This window comes from Embiotoca jacksoni, unplaced genomic scaffold (genome assembly GCF_022577435.1).
Source record: "Embiotoca jacksoni isolate LCO1_2020_lvr unplaced genomic scaffold, fEmbJac1.0.p SCAF_4, whole genome shotgun sequence".
NCBI lineage: Eukaryota > Metazoa > Chordata > Actinopteri > Embiotocidae > Embiotoca > Embiotoca jacksoni.
In genome coordinates, this window is record NW_027185392.1 from 12,231,234 (window position 1) to 12,250,854 (window position 19,621).

Here is a 19,621-nt window from a genome sequence, read left to right on the forward strand (position 1 = left end):
GCCGCATGCAAAGACACACTGCTGATTGAGTGATAAGATAGATAGATAGTTACTTTATTAATCCCACAAGGGGAAGTAGTAAAGAACAACCGTGACAGTCTTTAACTGAGCAGAGCAGTAGGGACATGCAGATGAAGACTTTGAAATGAAGCCGGGCTTCCTGTCTGGTTTCTGCAGCTGTGAAACTCTTCTCTGGAATATTAACACATTTTGAAATGTCAGACTTCATATTTTGTTATTGTGAGAGCAGCAAGACGTTAACTGACGACATCAGAGGCAAAATTAAATCAATAACATATTCTGGTTTATTAAAGCTCAGTTTAACAACCATAATGAAGAGCTGAATACATACATCTTCAGCTCAAATTCAAAAAGATTTGAATATTTCTAGACCTCTCACTACCTGGTGAAAATAAATCTGCATGAAACCAGTTATATGAATTCTTGTTCCTAAACAATTGATAAAAAATACATCACATTAATTATTTTTCAACTATAATTCAAGTGTTGCAGCAAACAAACAAAAAACAAACGAAAAAACCCATCCTGTCATGTCTATCTTTAAGGGAATGCAATCATTTAAATGTTTAGGCTAATATCATCTTCACATCAACAAGCAAATTGAAATTGTCTATTTTCACTAATGCACACAGTCATACAGTTAAAGGCTAATTTCATTACAAAGGGAATCTGAGCTCAAAGAAGTGAAAACGTTGCTCATTCTGACTCTTTGAATTGAAGTCACTTTGGTATTGTGATTATCAATGCAATCCTCACAGGCTGGCTGGCAGCACACTTTCTAATTGTGTGTGCTATATTACAGGATACATTGAGCTCTGACACCATCAACACATGGAGAGATAAATCTAGATTACGTTTTACGGTTTACATTTCTCCTGCATGCACATTAAACCATTTACATTATCATCCTGTTCTTATGTACTTGAAGGAGCAGTGTGCAGGATTTAGTGGCATCTAGTGGTGAGGTTTCAGATTGCAGCCAACTGAATGCTCCTCACCTTACTTTTACCCTTCCAAGCGCATACGAAACTCACAAAAGTGTTTAAAAGAAAAAGTATTTGATTTGTCCCTTCTGGACCGCTGTAGAAAAATGACGGTGCAATAAGGTGCGCTCCCGGAAGAGGACCTGCTCCCCATGTAGGGCTCATTGTAAGGTAACACAACTATAAAGATTCATAGTTTCAGGTCATCAACAAAAACATAATTATGAATATTATATTCCATTTCTGCCAAAAGATCCCCCTGAACCCTACACACGTTAGTGAAATCAAAACACAGTCCCAATATTATGACTTGGTCTAGTGTGAACAATAACATGATACTTGAACTCGTAAAATCCCGAAAGAATTTTCACAATATGCAGTAAATAAATAATGAAAAGATATGCTGATCAATAAATATAGTGTCCTGTTACTCAATAGTCTTCTACAGTAGATTTGAAATATTAAATAAGTGGCCTCGACACAGCATTTATAGCTGACATTAATAGAACAGTAAAAAGGTGCTGCTGGTCTGAAGGCAGTAGGTCATATACGAAGGCTCAAGATCTGAGATTTAATGAAAAGCTGAGAAACAAAGAAGGATACAGGCAGCTAAGTGCAGACAGGAAGAAGCAAACGTCCAACCGACAGTAGAGAACAGAGGTAATTCAACAGGGGCTGGTTCGTACCACAGAAAAACTCCGACTGCAGTATTAAAAGACCACGTGAACAGCAATCAAGTGATCGAAACGATCAGAAGGTGTTGTGCCGAGTTCATGCACCTGTGCAGTCTTTCGCACGCTGTCCTGTCAGACGTACTGCTGTGGTTTCTTCGGGGCAACAGCAGCTGAAGCCAAGCTTTTGGCTGCCTCTTTGGCCTTCTCGGACGCGTCCTTCACCGTGTGCCTGAGCAGCCGCTGGCGCGTCTCTCCTGTAGACCCGAGACAGGAGGGACAGAATGAGCAGGTTATTTTTCTCCAAATCCCTTTTCAGACATGGAATAGATAACACTGATGGCTTCCTCAAGCTGTGGAAAGTGAGGCCTTTCTGTTGTTCACAAGCAGGATAGTGTGGGCTGCTCGCTGCCAGCTCTCTTGTTAAGAGTTTCTTATTAGAGTGCGATTTCTGCAGCCTATTTTTTACTAGCACAGACGACACGACGCTATGCTGGAACTTGTCTTTGCGTCTTGCCGAGACATTCATCAATGCTGCTGGCAGGCAAGAAAGTCAGAAATATACAGAGGAAGACAGATGCTTTTTTTTTTTTTTTAACCTCTTTTGCCCTGATTGCACTGCAAAGAGAAGAATGATTTTTAATTCCAGACCTGACAGGAGAAGCATCCTTCTAACAACGTCAAAATGTCAAATTGGTTTTAATTTTATTTACTACAGAAGATGATATTTTATCACAGTGACTGTAATCCATGTGAACAAAAAAGCAGTTTCCCTCGGTGTTTCCAACCTCGTGCTTCAGCAGCTTTTGCTTCAATCTGACTGTTAATGTTAAAAGCGACAGGAACGAACGGCGACTTATCAAGACTGGAATCCTCCATAAAACCGACTCGGGCCTGCAAGACGGAAACGTGGCATAATCTAGATGATTATGGAAGTTTCTGAAAAGTCTGTATGCGACCACACCCTCACTTGTCTGCTGTTATGAACTGCCTCACACTGGATTCAGAGCCGTGGGCGGCAGAGTCTATTTGTGTCTGCCCCGACGGTGAACCCTCGATATAAAGTGAGCAACAACCAGAGTCACAATACAGCAGAAGGAGTTCCCTGCATTGTGAGCGAGGCAGAAAGGAGACAAACATATTTCGGTCAAGTGCAGTATAATTCTAGAAAGCAGATACAAGCTTCTCCAAAAACTTAATTGAATTTACCCCGATCAGCCACAAAATGATAACCTAATAACCAGCCTAATATTGTGTTGGTCTCCCTCGTGCCACACAAAGAGCTCTGACCCGCCGAGGCATGGACTCCACAAGACTTCTGAAGGAGTTAGTAGCAGATCCTTTAAGTCCTGGAAGTTGTGAAGTGGGGCCGCCGTGGATCAGACTTGTTTTCTAGCAGATCCCACGGATGTGAAAACGGCTTAAGATCTGGGGAATTTGGAGGCCAAGTCAACATCTTGAACTCTTGGTCCTGTTCCTTAAATCATTCCTAAACAACTTTTGTCACAAGGGTGGCAGGGAGTACTATCCTCTTAAAATTGGGTCCTGCCATCATGGACAGGTAACATTTACATGAGTGAGAGGACCTGAGGTTTCCCAGCATAACATTGGCCAGAGCGTCACTTCCTTTTTGCCTCAGAGCATCCTGCTGCCATCTCTTTCGAAGGTAAACGACACTATGATGTGATGTCAACGTAACGAAACGGTGATTCCCCTTCTTCCATTGCTCCATGGTCCAGTTCTGACGCTCACATACCCATTGTAGACGTTTTCGACGGTGGACAGGGGTCAACATGGGCACTCTGGGTTTTTCGGACACTTTCCTATCAGTCGGAATTAAGGTTTTCAGTATTCTGTGCTACAGCAGCTCTTCTGTGGGATCGCAGCACGCGGACCAGCCTTTGCTACCCATGTTTAAGTGCCCTTTGAACGCCCATGATCCTGTCACCGGTTCACAAGTTGTCCCTCCTTGGACCACTCTCGGTATGTACGACCTATTGCATATCGAGAACACCCCAGAAGACCTGCCGTTTTGGAGATGCTCTGACACAGTCATCTACACGTCACAGTTTGAGGCTTATTAAAGTCACTCAGATCCTCACCCTAGCCCATTTTTTCCTGCTTCAACACATCGACATCAAGAACTGGCTGTTCCCTTGCCGCCTGATAGATCCCAACCCTTGACAGGTGCCATGGTAACGAGGTAATCAGGGTTATTCGCATTACCCGTCAGTGGGTCCAATGTTATGCTGATTGGGGTATTTCAAAGTTTTGCATCAGCCTTTACTCGGGGCTTTTCAAGCAGTTGCTGATAGAAGAGATGCTAATTAAATGTTTGTTCACAGCAAGACATCAAAGGAAAGTTGCACAGTTAACTGTTCAAAATAATGTAAGCGGGTCTCCGAGACGAGCATTGTGTCAGTTGAGCTTTGGTGTATGGCAGAAAACAAAAAGCATGAACGTGTGGAGCAAATGAGCTCACAGTAGAGGCACGCACACCTACTGCATACAATCAAAGCTTTTCTTAAATCCCTCCCACATGTCACACTGCTCTCTCTTTAACTCGAACCATCGCTCTCCCTCAATATGTCTAATCACAGAAAAACAAACTGTATAAAACAATCAAACATCAACTTCAACATCACCGGAAGTCTTCTCTGTTCTGCATCACTCATCATTGACTCTACTGCCATACAATGGCAACATGTAGTAAGTGATGCTATTTTTAGTCACAGGAGTTTGCCTTTACTTTAGAACGACTTGTTTAAATGTAAATCTAATGTTGAACTTTTTTTTCATCTCTATACAGTAACAGTAAAGAATAGTGTTTTAACTGTATACTAATGTTGATGTAGCATCCTGGTACCAACATGTACAAATCTTAATTTTACGAAAACACTAATCAATATAATATGAAAAGGAAACCTTCCTATTAGGGTAAAAAAATTTTTTTTTAACTACAATTCATGTAGATGAATGTAGGGGCTTTAAATCACAATCAGTAATTTCCCATCCTCCAGCTAGTAGCAGAAATGCTACATGATTCGTTTTGTTTTGTTTTTTAGCTGGAAATTGGAAATATTTGTAAAAATAGAAAAAGTGCTGGTGTAGTTTCCTCTGATAAAAATCTCATGACAGGGCTTTAATGTATTCTCATATAAGAACGCCATTAGACTCAACTAAACACACACTTCATCTACTTCTATATTAATACTCAAATAATATTTGAAACACTGACAGATATGACAAACAGGGAGAGAGTCACTACCTCAGCTACATTGTCTACTGTGTGGGCTCATGTATGGCATCATGTGACAACCCTGGTTGAGGCCTGGGATGGCAAATGGATGCCCAACTCTTAACACACTTACCACAACGCTCAGCCTGATGCCAATTCCTGCAGTGCCGTCGACAACGTGGCAATGGGACAAAATCACAACAATGGGAGAAACGCCCTTTCAGACAACAGGACGCTGCATCAGCACAACACGTAGTTTGTACCATAACACAGACCTCACTCGTCCGGGCCGTCGGCCAAACAGTGTGCCAACTTTATTTCCGTCTATCTATCTATGGCTTACCGTGATTTACATTCACAAATTTCACTTGTCACACATTAATGTTTGAATTTTTTATTTTATTTTCTTTTTAAATGAAGTTTATCAAATTTAAGTGAGCCAAAACTGTCTGTAATTATTGATATGTGACTTTCGGAGTCTGTTTAAGTGTAAATGCTTTGAGCATGCCAAATCAAGGGCTGGGATTAGAGCTATATTTAAAAAAAGAAAAAAAAGAAAAGGCATTTAAAGTCATTTAAAAAGAAATGACTTAGTATAGCTTCCCAAAATATATTTTAAAGTTTTTGTTGTATTTTTATGAAATATCTTTTCATTTTGGACTTTTGATCAGACAAAACAAATTTTTTTTTTTTTTTTTACTATTTTCTTAGTTATATCTAAATCAAGAAAACTATGAGTTCATAATAAAAAAAAAAAATAAACATCTGCTGATCTGATTTTCTGCAGCTGCCAGTACTTGTTAGTGAAAACCCAAATATTTACAGACAGCACATTTAATTAGCCTGAAGTTTACTCATTCATGATATCAAATTATTGTTGTTTTTGTTCACGTCATCTCTCAGGGGACAGACAATTGCCTTTTAATATGTCCTGCTCGGTAATATTTTGTTTGTGTAACACTGTATTCCTAAAATGTTTTGGTCTGAGCCTAAATTCAGAAGCGGTTTGTCGCTGTAGTTGTCATGGTTTCATATCCCTGTGAAGTCACATGGTGTCTCTGAGCTACAACAAGGACCTTTGGGCTACTTTAGGTGCTTAAGTGAACCTGTTTCTAAACAAAACATGCGAGGAGTAAGTTAAGCTCTGAATGACGAGGGTGAGCCTCAGTTCAATGGGATTAAAGAAAATACATAAGAATGTATTAAAAATATTTGGCCATGTATCAAAATAGTACAACAATATGTAATGTGAATTAAGCCACAAATGAGTGAAAGTGTCTGATGTGTCACAGTCCTGTTTTGAGGAAAGAAGGCTCAGCTTTGTGAGTGTTCTCTGCTCCATACATGGCATCAGTTAAAAAATAACATGTTTCCTTCTACTTCCACTTTTCTCCTGGTTCAGCTGGAACACACGTGCAGTGAAATGTACAGTGGACATACCCTGTAGGTTGAACAGCGCATATTCCAGCCCCTTCATGGCCTTCACCTGGTTGCTCTTGAGGCGGGCCAATCCAAACTCCTGGGAAAAGACAGAACAGGAAATGGCTGTACTGTACATGGGGGGGGGGGAGGGGGGGGGGGGTCTCACAAACAACACTGTCTTCTCTCTGCTGGTCTCTGGGGATATCTATGCATGCATGGCATCTTCCTTATCTAATGATAACAACTTCAGACTGACATATTTCTGGCACTGATTTCTCCCCTCAAATCTCCGACTTCTGTATTTTGGCATTCGCAGAGACTACTGCTCCTCTACCGCCCTCGGCCCTACAAATCTAACTAAAGGCTTCAAATTAATATTAGTACAAATAAATGTATCCCCTTGAACTGAAGCAGGTAATTCTACAGTCAGGGGTTAGAAAAAAAAAATCAGCGGTTCTAATTAATTGAGTGAGAGGGGCAATCAAAAAGTACTAATACTGCTCCTGTTGCGCACAAGCACAGTGACGTGCACGAAGCGGCTATAACCTTCCCGAGTAAGTATGTCAAGTTACCGCGCTTGAACAACATCAGCACTTGAGTTACACATGCTTTTGAAACGTCCCCACCAACCTCACAGCAGGGGGCAGAAAGAAGTCACGGGGAGCACAATCTGGCAAATAGGGACGGTAGGGAGCTATGATTGCGTTGTTCCGGGTGAGATCCACCCTCGTCGGTGTGACACTGTTCTCCTACTGCTGTCACAACCCTACGCTGAGTCATTGACATCTGATTTAAGACACTTACTAATTTAAATGAGAAATAAGTTTGACATAAAAAAAAATTCACATCGATCTAGTGTATTTTACACTCAGTACAGAGGCTATATGTACCTGGATGGGTTTGGAGAAGCCATAAATGCTTGAGGAGATCCACGCCTGCCGTTTCAATTGCGTGGTTGCTGGCTGCTCCACCGAGTCTTGGAAAACACATCGCTCTTCAACCGACTGATTGGGGGAGAGAAAGCGTGACGGCAGGTCCCGTTAAAGTACTGTCTATTGTAAATGTCGTATTTTGGCATTCAAAACTCGGAGATTTCAAGTAACTGTTACCTCTCGTGTCGAGAATGAATGTTTCTGCGATTGATCTAATTTCAATAAATGGCTCGAGCAGTAAGTATTGTATCAGGTATTAAGTATTTTACTCAGAATAAGAGTCATTTGGAATTTTACTAAATGTTTTGGCAAAAAAAAATTTAGGGTCACAATTTGATTAAAGATTTAAAACTTACTTCCTATTTTAAAGGCTGCAACAGCTGTGGAAGTTCTGTTTCTGTATCCCGTCACACTCTTCGGGGCTACTTTTGTTAGTTTGACTGCATTATGTTTCATATCGCAGGGGATTAAAAACTTGAGCATCATAAATCCATCTGGCTGTGGTTTGCAGCATATTGCATTCAGAGTGTTAGCACACCTTAAAGCTGCATAATGTACAAGCCATGTCAAGGTCCTTCTTTCCCGGGAGGTTATTACATGCGTTCAAACGCTCGGCTCCTTTGAAGATCAAGCTGACTGAATGAATATTTCCTTCTCTTTACCAGCTACACCTGAATGCAGTGACGGCGCAGAGTTCAGTCTGTCAGCACAGCATACAGTGTTAAGCTAAGATGAACTCAGGGATGCAAACAGGTGAGGCGTACACAGAAAAGCTGCAAAACTCAAAGGGTTCAGGGCATGCTCAACATGTGATACAATTGCTACAGGTATTCACTTTACATGTATATTTGTTTTGCTTTTCAAGTATATTTGCATCTTCCAAAGAGCCAAGTTAAACATGAGCTTGCCTTTAAAAACCCTGGATTAATTAAAAGGTCACAAACTACTTCAAAGCAAATTTGTAAAGCCAGTCTACATTATATTGTTGAAATATAGATAATATATAGATACAAACTTACTAAGTGCTTATCAGCGTGCCTAGGATGGGATTAATCGGATCTGGGATGGTCCATGGGTGTTTCGCTCAAAAGAGTGACTGTGTTGACTGGTGACTCTGAGCAGAATGTGGTTGCATTTAACTTAAGATCATTTGAGAGTTTTAGGGAGATATGTGTTGTGTTTATGTTTAAGCAGCGGCCTACAAGCTACTCCACACATTCTGTGAAGACCCGCCCTACTCTGCCTCTGAATACCTAGTAGGCCTACTTGTTGCCTTCATTGGTTAAGAGTGAGATGGTTAGAGCCAATCAGTGCTATCCACCGAGAGGATGAACAGAGGTATCTGAAGGCCCTTCAGAGATTTGCATGTAACCTGTTCCACGCAACCAACTCACACCCACCAAAGAAAAAATAAGTAAATAAAAAAATTCTCCTCAGAGCTATAAAAATCTCAGGTGGCCTGTTTTGACCTCAAAATTATTAATTTTGAAATGTACAAAATGTCTTTGTGTGTGCACGGATTTGGAAACTTATATCAGTGTTAAGTGTGGTAGGAAATGAGCTCTAGATAAATAAACAACCTTCAAAGACACTGGATAGGAAACAAGGCTACATGTCAAACAATGTCACTGAAATTGTTCCAAAAAAAAAAACCTGAAAAAAAAACAAAACAGAGAATGAGACATCTCACCATGAGGGTTGTGTGGTTTAGGTTCCAGGTGTAGGTGGTCAACTTCCTGTTAACAGGGTCCACGATGGAGTCCTCGATGATGTACACGGAGCGAGACATGCCGGCGGGGAAGATGCTCTCCGCCCAGCGAGGCAACCGATTGGTCTTCATCAGGAGGCGTCTGGAGAGGAGCTGGTGGTCCGCGGTGACCTCTCGGTAGACGACGTCCTCGGTGAGAACATGGGTGCTGGTTGACACACAAACACGCAGCCTCGTCAGCGACATGCTCACTGTTTGGGATTACTTTTCAACTTGAGTTTAAACATGGGTCCTAGATTAAGCCTTGAAATTTCACGACTTGTTCGGTGACTTGTTGAGCTTTCAGGCAGGAGCAAAATGTTGGTCTGAACAACTGACAGACTTCACATTTATGGAGCTACGCTGCTAACAAGCCTAAAAAAAAAAATGGCCTAAAGTATCGTTAAGGATGTGTGGACTTTGACACCCATCAAATGTGTTTAAAAGAAAAGAAAAGAAAAAAAAAAAAGCACTTTTGATTATAATGTTGACAATAAAAATGTTTAAATACCTGAACGGGTTTGGGTACCTTTGCCAGAAAGCAGAGACAACAGAGTCCCATGTACTCCTGATGTCTGTGCTGTTACAGAAATACTTCACCATCCTTCTGTCGGTGAGGCTGATGACCTGAATCTCGAACCCTGAGGTCCCTTAATGTGACTAGTACACAAAACGATGAAAGCTTGGGTGCTGACTCCATCCAAAGTCTGACACAGTTCTGCAAAAGTGAAGATAATTATCAGTAAGAAGCAAAAAAGCAAATTGCTTCTGAATACTTCTTGAGGGCACTACATACATTACATACTGTAAACACTTACAAGCCGTACACAGTAAATTCTTCGTGCATTAACATGTACATGTTGTAATATAAATTTGCTTACTTGCTTCATATTTGATTATATAAATAAGCAGTCAGAGACTCTGCCTTACCATTTATAGATATTAAGCCACTATAGGCAACATTGCATATTAGTAAGCCGAAGTGAGTTACAGAAATACTGTATTTTTTTTATGTGATTTATGGATTGAAATTACTTCCGTTGGTAATTCATTTGTTGGGTATCAGAAACAACTGATATTTTATCCATTAAAAGTCCCTCATCTGATTTTCGAGAAAGTTTGCATGTTAACGTTTCTTTATTTTGAATTTGGTATGCCTTTATATTTTTTTTCTTTTACGGCAAAACTCACCACTGTGTGCAAATATGTTCATGAATATCAGAATCAAACGCGCAAAGTTGATTGTAATTCACTGTGTGTGCATAAAACAGAGCTTTGAAAAAGTATGTTTTACTGCAGAGTGTAAGTGCTCCTAAAATGTTCATGGGGTTTTCTTAAATGAAAAGGAAGATTTGGGGATTTGAAAGGATATTTCCTGGGATTGCTGAAATATCTTCACTGCTAAATTACACTAACATGTAAAGATCCTTAAAGCCACGTGTAATCCTGATGATGCTTATTCTGCACAGCAGACCCCGTAAAACACAACCAACATCAGGTCAATAGTAAGTGGGTACTTACACCATACGTGCACACGTGTTAGACCATGTTCGACAAGACTCAACTCATTTACATAATTCAACTGGTTTCCATTAAAACAGTGAGAGGGAGCCTGAGCAACAACCGGTATGCTCATATTTCAGGACGGGTTGAGTATTTGACAGGTAGGTTACCTTGATGATAACCCGGGTTAATAAAGTTCAGCTGGCCTAAACACTGAGTGGACAGGAACCGACGTCCCAAAGGCGATCAGGAAACACGTGATTTCTTACCTGCTAATAAGATGCCGGCTCACAAATATTCGTGATTGAAGTCCACAAATGTACCAACGTTAGTTAATTACATCCATTACGCTCCGTGTGACGGACAAGAGAGAAAACGAGTGATCGTAGTCGGACTGTTTCACAACAGACACCTTCTTCTTCTTCTTCTAAGTTTTTTTTGGGGCGGATGGCATCCAGCGAAAGGTGCATTACCGCCACCTACTGAACAAGACACCTTCCGGTAAGCAATTCTTCTTCTTCTTCTTGATTTAAATGGTGGATGACAGACCACTTTATGGTACTTTAGCGCCGCCCATTGGAATGGTGTTTGGACCAGGAACTACAAAAAAATAGAGACCCGCAAAGTCGACTGCTCTGCGCAGACGAAGGCGGACTGTACGACGGCGCAGGCGCTAGATTGCGTAATAAACATGAACTGCATGCGTAACAATGTCAGTGAGTGCATACATGTAATCCCAGATAAACGTGGAGCAACAACACAGATGAATATATTCTACTGGCTTTTTAAATGGATTTTACATTAAAACAGGTGCTGCCGTCAGCAAGATTGAGGACAAAAAGTAAACGTCATTTAGTGATGGGGCCATAAAGTTGGGGGTGGGGGGGTCCATCTGGTGAGTCCTGTATGGGGTAAGAAACTGGTTCCTCCTCATCCTATAATGCAACTAGATAATCTACCAGTCCTTTCCGCAAGTTCAAAGCCCATGTCCTCTAGCAATGTGTATTCTCCAAATTCAAGCAGAAATCACCTCAATGCTATGGATATGACATTAGGAAGTATCCACTCAGACTTTTTTTTTGTTAGATTAGATTAGATTTGACTTTATTAATCCCACAGTGGGGGAATTTACTCGTCACAGCAGCATAGAGAAGACAAAAAAATAAAATAAAAAGTGCACACAATATGAAAAAATTTACAAATACTTATGAGATAGGAAATAAGGTAGATAAAAAAATATATATTATTTGAGAAAAAAATAACAAAATAAAATCAATGAATAAAACATACACACAGACTATATACACAAAAACAAATAAAATAAAAAATATATATAAATATAAATAAATACAGTTTGGAATGATGAATGTAAAGTGACGAGTGCTGTGGAATAAGATGACCAGTGCATGATCACGGTTCCTTTTTCTTTTTGGACAAAGCTCCTTCAAAGCCACAAAAGAAATGCAACTGCTGTCATTGGCTGTGGAGTAGAGTAGCCTAACCGGGACTGGCATAAGAAATTGACAGGGCCCCTTTAAAAGGCCTGCTACTCATAACATTGAAGCTCCTTGTCTTCTTTGTGGTTTATTTTGCCATTTAATGGACTGAAAGTATCAAAAATATTAAATTGTTGCTAATTCATTTAATAATGCGGCTCTCATCTGTAAAATATCATGTCATGAATGTGCCATCAAAAAACAGACCTTGCAATGTATGAACAAACCTGACAGTTACAGATACTTCAAAGCTTCTGCCATTTTTCTCAAAGTATTTATTTTTTTTTTTTTTACTGACACTTTTCTGCATGACTCAATGAGGTTCTTCTTTTTACTGCATCGTAAACAACCAAATCCAAATAAGCGTATTGTCACAGATTGTCCGCCACTATCCACCGTCGTCCAGCGGGTGGCGCACTAGCTTCCGTCGAACTGTTCTTCTTCGTTGGTGCGCTCGCCCGTCAAAGGGAAGTTGTCCTCCGCGGTGTCATTGTAGGTCTGCTTGAGGTTGACTGTACTGAAACAAGCGATGTCTGGGTACACGCCGGACGAGAAGCTGCGTTTCGATCAGATAACAAAGCTCCGGAGACAGTGGCTGAAGGACCAAGAGCTAAGTCCGAGGGAGCCCGTGGTGCAAGCGAAGCCTCCCGGCGCCGTCGCCAAGTTCTGGGCTGGTTTTCTTGAGCCGAAGAGCCTGTGGAGGCTTTACGTGAGTGCTAAGCTAACCCGACAGGATGTAATGTTCTGAAATGATTGTGCACATGGTGGTTTAAGGCAAAAAATAAATATATATATATATATCTGCTGTGAGTGTCCCATTTCATACTTCATTAGGTAAGAAAGACTGACCAGCAGCTACTTAAACCACGTCTGTCTATTCGGTATACGACTTTCTAACATAAACTGTCTGATGGCCTTTAACTCGGTACATTTATATGAAAACAATGGTTGGTTTTTAATCACAATGATCTCGCATCTTCTGTAATATGTGCAAGTTAAGTTTGGTTTTTTTTGCAGTAAGATTTGTAAATCCAGAGAAAATTAACTTTTTTGAACATCATGTAAAATTTTACTCAATATGATGTTATATATGTCACAGAATGGCACAAATATGCTTTTAGGGGCTTCAAAATATGCAAAACCCAACATCCCTGGGCACTCGATTGAAGTTATTTACCATGCCAAACTTCCAAATAATCCAGCTTTTCAAACGTGAACATTTGTGGATTTTTCTCTGTTGATTGAGTTGAGTTTGTATGATTTGGGTTTTGTTCTATTTTTACATTAAAAAAAAAATGTCACCTACTTGGTGTAAAAGGACCAGCTTTAGGTTCAAGCATGTTTTTCCTGATTCAAGATCTCAGGGTAAATGCTGTGACTTATTAGTTACTCCTGTATTGATATTTATGCTTCTCCTTACAGACCTACAAAGCATACAAAGGTGGCGTTTTCACATTAACACGGCTGTTGATACCTGCTTGGCTTGTTCACTACTACGTGAAATACCATATCGCTGTAAGTTACCAGAAATGTTCAACAGTATTTGTAATATTTTATTTCATAGGCACTTACCGATGCAAGATACAGAGTCATTACTGGAAATGGATTGGAGATCCATGATACAGAGTTCATCAATGTACATTGTTAAATATTCAAAGTTTTATTTCATCTTTGGGTAGAATACAAGTAGGGTAACATGCAAAGAAAGCAGGGATACATAATGACGAACATGCTGCATTGACTTTATGCCGTACATTACTTAGTTTATGAAGTTGTCGGTGTTAGTTTGTAAATGGAAAATTCATCATGTGACAATGTATTGATCACGAGGCATACTAAATAACAATGTCTTTACTCCCCACAGAAAAGACCTTATGGCATTGTGGAATTGAAACCCAGGCTGTTCCCTGTAAGTACGACTCCTTTATTAATTCTAACAGTCTACCTTTGTTCTCTCTTTTTTTTTTAACGCTATAATCCTTTTTACAATTTTTGGTACATGCAGCTGCACATTAGCCATAACAAAGTATGATTTCCAGATAGACCGATTTTGCTTCTGTCTCAGAATTTGTCTTGTCTGTGATGTCTTGATGGAGGAAAAGCAAATTTTCTGACCTTTTGTTGTTTTTGTGCTCAGGGAGACACCATTCTGGAGACAGGAGAAGTTGTTCCAGATCTCCCCGAGACCCATGGCCATCACTGAAGTTGAAATATTTCAATTATTTCCTTGAGTTTCTGTTGTAAAAACTGTGTAAATGCTATTAAAATATTAAAAATCCAATTTTAAGTATGAGTCTGAATTTACATGCTGACATGTTCCTATTGAGAATTTTTTTTTTTTTTAAATTGAGAATATTTGGATTTAGTTTAGATTTGATAAAAAAAAATAAACTCAGGTGCAGCATGTGTTAGCCAAAAATAATAACTTCACAACTTGCTTTTTAACTAGTCTGATGCCTGGAATTTTGAAGTAGGATACTAGGGTGGGATGTAATATAAAGGAAAACGCATCCAAATTTTAAAACTACTGTCAATTGAGAGGAGAGGAGAATTTGCATAGTTGGGATTGGTCAGCATTTTATATAGGTTGAGAATTTGGGATTTATACCAACTTTGGCACACCATAAAGTAAATACTGATAATAACTTACCAGCATAGTTAAAGATAAAAACAAGACTGTAATAGGTAGGTAGGTAGGTAGGTATTTACTTTATTAATCCCCGAGGGGAAATTTTTTATGACTTTTAATGACTTGTATCCTGTCCTTTGACCTGAAGGGCAAACTTTCATCTTTTCTTTTTTTATTCTGACAGTTTCATTTTCTGGGCAAAAATAGGTTTTGATATTTTTTTTTTTTTTTCTTCTAAATGAGAAGGTGGTACTTTTATTGCGAAGGACGGAAACGATTTCGGTGTTTTTTTCAAAATGTGAATACGGTGCTTTTATTGTGAAAAGCGGAAGTTGCGATTTCAATTTAAAAATATCAGGAAGATGCGCCGTGGAAGGAGTTGGAAGCCAGGTTAGATATCTACAAGTAGTCGCCCGGGGATGAGAGCAACGTAGAGATGAATGGGCTTCTACAAGACGGAAAGGAGGAACTCTTCAGTTGCCAACCACGTACGTGTTTGAGGAAGTTAGATGTAAATATTAAACAACTTTTCTCAAACGTGCTAACTCGCCGCAAAGATGCTAGGCTCCCGAGCTAAACGGTGTTAGCCATTCTGACCTAGCCGAGTTAGCTCGCCTGCTAACTTCAGCCAAGCCAAGTTAATCTGTTCGATAACTACAGTTTCCAGCTTTTCCTCAATGTTAATATCGATGTACTTTCCACAGCGCGGCCTGCGTGAATACTGGGGTTGTTTCTACATACGTAACAGCACGTAGATTAGATGTATATTTGCCACTGTTGGCCGACATTAGTCACTTCTCGAAGGAAACGATAACTGCTAAAGCTGACTAAACGATAAACAACACGGTCGTAGGCGGACAAAACAATACTGTCGATTCAGCAGCTGGTATGTTCATTCCGATGTCTTGTTATAAAATACGAGTCGATATTAGCAATGGATTATAAATGTATGTTCTGTTGAAGCGCTGCTGCAGGTCCTTCATGGTGTGTGACGTCACTCTGTTCAAGGGAGAACTCATTTCTCTTGTTTTCTCTTGTTTTCTGCACTAAAGTGTTTTTACAACAACAGACGGTTCCTCTTTTGTTTTTGGGAAGGATATCTTAACAAAACGAGCTGGTAAGTCATATTGTTATAACATCACAGAGTGTCCTCTGAAAAATATTTTTTGCTGGTACATTTTGTTGTTTTCAGAGCCGTGATAAAAAAAAAAGTTTATCTGACACAACATACCGACTTAAGTGGAGTTGAATCTGTTCGATAGAAGTTACTTGAAATGTGTTCTTTTTCAATCCATATTATTATGTGTATGTGCTACAACAGGGTTAATTGTGGAAACAAGGTCTGATATGAGACATCACTCATATGATTTGACCTGAATCTTTGGAATTTTGGATGATGTGAGAATTTCCACACTAAAATCTTTCTTTTTCATGTCAGATCATGTCGGCAGTCAAGATTGCCCTGCAACAGAGCCAGAAGAGTGGCAGAAGAAAAACCTCTGAGGCAATGTCGGCAGAAGTGTCGCCAGACTCCAAGTGTCCAATTTGCTTGGACATATTCAACAATATTTCATACCTGGACATCTGCCTGCACAAGTTCTGTTTCCGTTGTATTCAAGAGTGGTCCAAGAACAAAGCACAGTGTCCACTATGCAAACAGCCATTTCATTCAATCTATCACAGTATAAAATCAGAGCAAGATTTTAAGAAGTATGACCTGCAGCAGCCGGATAATTACGCTTTTGGGACTTTTGAGGGAGTGCGGTTCAGATACCGCACAACTCTCACCGGAGTCCGTCGACAGATGCAGAGAAGGACATCTCCACCTCCAGACAACGGAGTAATGTTTGAAACCTTAAATCCTCCCCAAGAGTCGCAAGATCGCTACATTCGGCACATGATGATGAGGCTGGCAGCCAAGAGGAGAGCTGCGAGTGAAGGCAGGGCAGTGAACAATGTCAGGGAGCAAGAAATGATCAACTTCAGGAGAGAGCTGTACCGACGAGGGGCGAGGGTTCGCAACGTCCGGGATGGTGGGCGCTCCCGAGACACGTCAGCCGAGTTCTACCGAAGAAATCCTGCTTGCCTACATAGACTGATCCCCTGGCTAAAAAGAGAACTCAGTGTGCTATACGGGGCCCACGGTTCTTTGGTCAACATAGTTCAGCACATCATCATGTCACGCATTACCCGTTATGACATGGAGGACGGAGCTATTCAGGAAGAGCTCAGGCCGTTCCTTCAGGGTCGCACAGAGCACTTTCTGCACGAGTTCCTCAGCTTCGCGAGGGCCCCCTTCAACATGGAGGCCTACGATCAGCATGCTGTCTACGACTACACGCCGTCTTCCTCAAATGAAAACAGCAGCTCCAACTCATCTGTAATTGCTATCTCAGAGGATGAGGAAATCTCTGCAGAGTTGGACCATCCAGGAGACTCTACGCTCAGCCACTCTCTGTGGGATGATGAGACGCCCGGGCCATCATATTCAACGACAACAGAGCAGGGCAGACCAGAGCGCCTCTCAATACTGGACACTGACTCAGACAGCAGTTTAGAGGAGGAGGCACGAGAGTTTGGGGCTTCTCCACAGCAAGTGAGTCCTCATAACCCAACAGACTTGACTCAGGGTGAACATGTTAATGAAGAGTGTGTGTCTTCTGAGAGCGATGACTGTGTCATAGTAGGTTTTGTTAAGCCAACAGAAGACAGGACTCCTGAGCTGGTTCAGCTCTCCTCTGACTCTGATGAGTCTGCCAATGAAGATACTAAAGAAGTGCCTCTTCTACCTCAACACATCCGTTTCAGCAGTCTCAGTCCTGCAGCTTCACAAAGTAGTGACCCCAGTGGACGATCAGAACATGTACAAACAGGCCACCATCATCATTCAAAAGAAAGCTCTTCAACATCCAGAAGATGCAAGACATCCAAAAAGTCAGGCAGAAAAGACACTGATAGGAGATTTGGCAACAAGGAGAAATCTAGGGAGAGACACTGTTTGAAGGACAGAGACCATGGGAGAAGGAGGAGGTCAAGAAGTGGAGAGCGCAGGTGCACCAGCAGAAGCCCAATGATCTCCCACTGCAGTGTCCGCACTCATTCCACTGAAAGAGGTTGTTCGTACTCCAGTGGCAAAAGCTACAGTTACAGTAGTTATAAAAGGAGGGACAACGATCACACCTATCAGTCACATAAGTGGAGCCACAAGTATTCAGATTGGCCGTCACGCTCTCACTCCAGGAGCCACAGCAGAGACTCACGGAGACGGGACAGGAGGCATTCTCGCTCTCGGACATATTCCAGCAGCCACTCCCCTGCAGCCAAAAGGAAATCTCACCACGACAAGCCTGGCGGGAAGAGGAAATACAAAACAAGACATTTGGAGGAATCATCCATAAACACACTCTCTAACTCGAACACAGAAGGTGACTTAATGTCATTAACAAAACACAAGAAAAAAAGCAAAGCGAAGCATCATAAAAAGTCCAAAGAGAGATCAGAAAAGAGCAGTGGCAGTCTCAGCTTAGAGCATAAGAAGAAGAAGAAACACAAGAAGAAAAGCAAAAGGCACAGGAGTAGTGAACGCACAAAGAAGCACTCACCCACTGTCATTACCATTGATAGTGACAGCGATACATTGGCTGAGGATGGTATCTCGCAGTCCAGCAGCACCAATCAGGATAATTGCATCGACAGTACCACAGGTGACCCAGTAGACCCTACACCTGCAGAGGACTTGTCATAACCCAACAGATGGATTTACCCTCCGCTGCTAAAGCCTGCCACCAGCATTTTAGATCAAAACATGTTTAGTTTGTAAAAGGTCCCCAGCAATTAAAGGTGATGGTGAAAACCATCGATATGTCACAATTGTTTTCTGTTGAGACATTTCAAATGACACTGGTGTATGTGACGAGCACAGAACTAGACAGAGGACATCATTAAATCAATGAACTTTTCAAACCCATTAACAACCACCGACAACAATGCTACTTTATGTGCAACGTGCCACTTCGACTAAAACAGAATGGAATAATATGGGGAGCCGCACATCTTCTGAAATCTCACTTATTATTCTGGAAATTCATTTTGTTGTATGATGTATTTTGATTTCAAGATGTTCTCAGGGATAATGTTGATTACATTTTGGTTGTTATAAATATTCCTGAGAAAAAACAATTTCTACCCACCGATTGCAGAGTACTGCTTAGTATTTGCAGCAGATTTTTGGATTACAGAAGGGGCTCTATTGTGATTACTTTTATTTGATAATAAATTGTAATGAGGAACTGGGTGTGCTCTATTTTGTTTATGCTGTTTGTGTCCTTATCTCAGGTATGTTCACACTGAATAAATCAAACTAATTATATTTAGGCCATAGTGTTAACATGCTTTACATTCATTGTTGCTTCTGTTTATTATAACTACGTGATGGAACCGATCACGTGATAAACTGACGTCTTGACACTAAAGCCAAGGTGATAAAATAAAGTTTTTAAACTAAAAAAAAAAAAGCCATAATCATGCACAGTATAGTGTTTTAAAAGGATTTCTGCCCCCCTCCATTTTGTTGTCTCTAATGTAACAACAAAATCAAGCAAAGGTGTAAAACAAGGTAATGCAGGGTGAAGATACAGTTATGAAAGGAATAATTAAATATAGGTTAGGCAACCTTATTTATATAGCACATTTCATACCCAACGCAATTCAAAGTGCTCAACAGAAAATAACACAGCTAGAAGAGTTGTGGATGTATAAAAACAAATAATGACATGATATATATTCAAATAGAACACTTCCAACTTTTAAGTGTTCAGTCAAGCTAAAAAAAAAAAAAACTATTACAGACTGGAAAATGTGGATTTATTTTTTATTTTTTTATGAGCTCTATATTGTGAAGCCAGGAAGATTAAATGTGTGTCACGGTACATTTCGAGGTTGGAGGGGTACTCCTGCAAGGTAAATTTATCCAGGTATAC

General features: G+C 40.5%; 3 protein-coding genes across 4 annotated transcripts; 2 read left to right on the forward strand and 1 right to left on the reverse strand.

The window, feature by feature from the left end:
- Nucleotides 1–282: 282 nt before the first annotated feature.
- LOC138209628 (PRELI domain-containing protein 1, mitochondrial-like) lies at nucleotides 283–10,964 on the reverse strand. The gene is made up of 6 exons (XM_069168322.1): nucleotides 10,787–10,964; nucleotides 9,526–9,732; nucleotides 8,958–9,183; nucleotides 7,226–7,339; nucleotides 6,354–6,432; nucleotides 283–1,932 (listed from the first exon to the last, which is right to left on the reverse strand). The coding sequence occupies exons 2-6, from the start codon at nucleotides 9,615–9,617 to the stop codon at nucleotides 1,811–1,813; spliced, it is 633 nt and encodes a 210-aa protein (XP_069024423.1). The 5' UTR covers nucleotides 9,618–9,732; nucleotides 10,787–10,964; the 3' UTR covers nucleotides 283–1,810.
- A 1,498-nt stretch (nucleotides 10,965–12,462) lies between these two features.
- Nucleotides 12,463–14,289, forward strand: ndufb6 (NADH:ubiquinone oxidoreductase subunit B). Its single transcript, XM_069167182.1, has 4 exons — nucleotides 12,463–12,722; nucleotides 13,436–13,528; nucleotides 13,878–13,922; nucleotides 14,151–14,289. Exons 1-4 carry the CDS (start codon nucleotides 12,543–12,545, stop codon nucleotides 14,214–14,216), a joined length of 384 nt encoding a protein of 127 aa, XP_069023283.1. The 5' UTR covers nucleotides 12,463–12,542; the 3' UTR covers nucleotides 14,217–14,289.
- A 710-nt stretch (nucleotides 14,290–14,999) lies between these two features.
- Nucleotides 15,000–19,014, forward strand: toporsa (topoisomerase I binding, arginine/serine-rich a). 2 transcript variants are annotated; one of them, XM_069167932.1, is made up of 3 exons: nucleotides 15,000–15,153; nucleotides 15,695–15,759; nucleotides 16,081–19,014. In XM_069167932.1, the coding sequence occupies exon 3, from the start codon at nucleotides 16,084–16,086 to the stop codon at nucleotides 18,385–18,387; it is 2,304 nt and encodes a 767-aa protein (XP_069024033.1). In that variant the 5' UTR covers nucleotides 15,000–15,153; nucleotides 15,695–15,759; nucleotides 16,081–16,083; the 3' UTR covers nucleotides 18,388–19,014. The 2 variants fall into 2 exon arrangements, with proteins under 2 accessions (XP_069024033.1, XP_069024032.1); XM_069167931.1 differs by having other exon boundaries at nucleotides 15,000–15,130.
- Nucleotides 19,015–19,621: the final 607 nt, after the last annotated feature.

What these genes read in the sequence shown, in the direction of transcription:
- LOC138209628 (XM_069168322.1), bottom strand. Translation starts at nt 9,617, where the DNA reads ATGGTGAAGTATTTCTGTAACAGCACAGACATCAGGAGTACATGGGAC. An exon ending in AGGTACCCAAACCCGTTCAG is followed by an intron (nt 9,184 to 9,525) that starts GTATTTAAACAT and finishes TGTGTCAACCAG; the next exon opens with CACCCATGTTCTCACCGAGG. An exon ending in TGCGCTGTTCAACCTACAGG is followed by an intron (nt 1,933 to 6,353) that starts GTATGTCCACTG and finishes TCGGGTCTACAG; the next exon opens with GAGAGACGCGCCAGCGGCTG.
- ndufb6 (XM_069167182.1), top strand. Translation starts at nt 12,543, where the DNA reads ATGTCTGGGTACACGCCGGACGAGAAGCTGCGTTTCGATCAGATAACA. An exon ending in ACGTGAAATACCATATCGCT is followed by an intron (nt 13,529 to 13,877) that starts GTAAGTTACCAG and finishes TACTCCCCACAG; the next exon opens with AAAAGACCTTATGGCATTGT. An exon ending in TGAAACCCAGGCTGTTCCCT is followed by an intron (nt 13,923 to 14,150) that starts GTAAGTACGACT and finishes TTTTGTGCTCAG; the next exon opens with GGAGACACCATTCTGGAGAC.
- toporsa (XM_069167932.1), top strand. Translation starts at nt 16,084, where the DNA reads ATGTCGGCAGTCAAGATTGCCCTGCAACAGAGCCAGAAGAGTGGCAGA.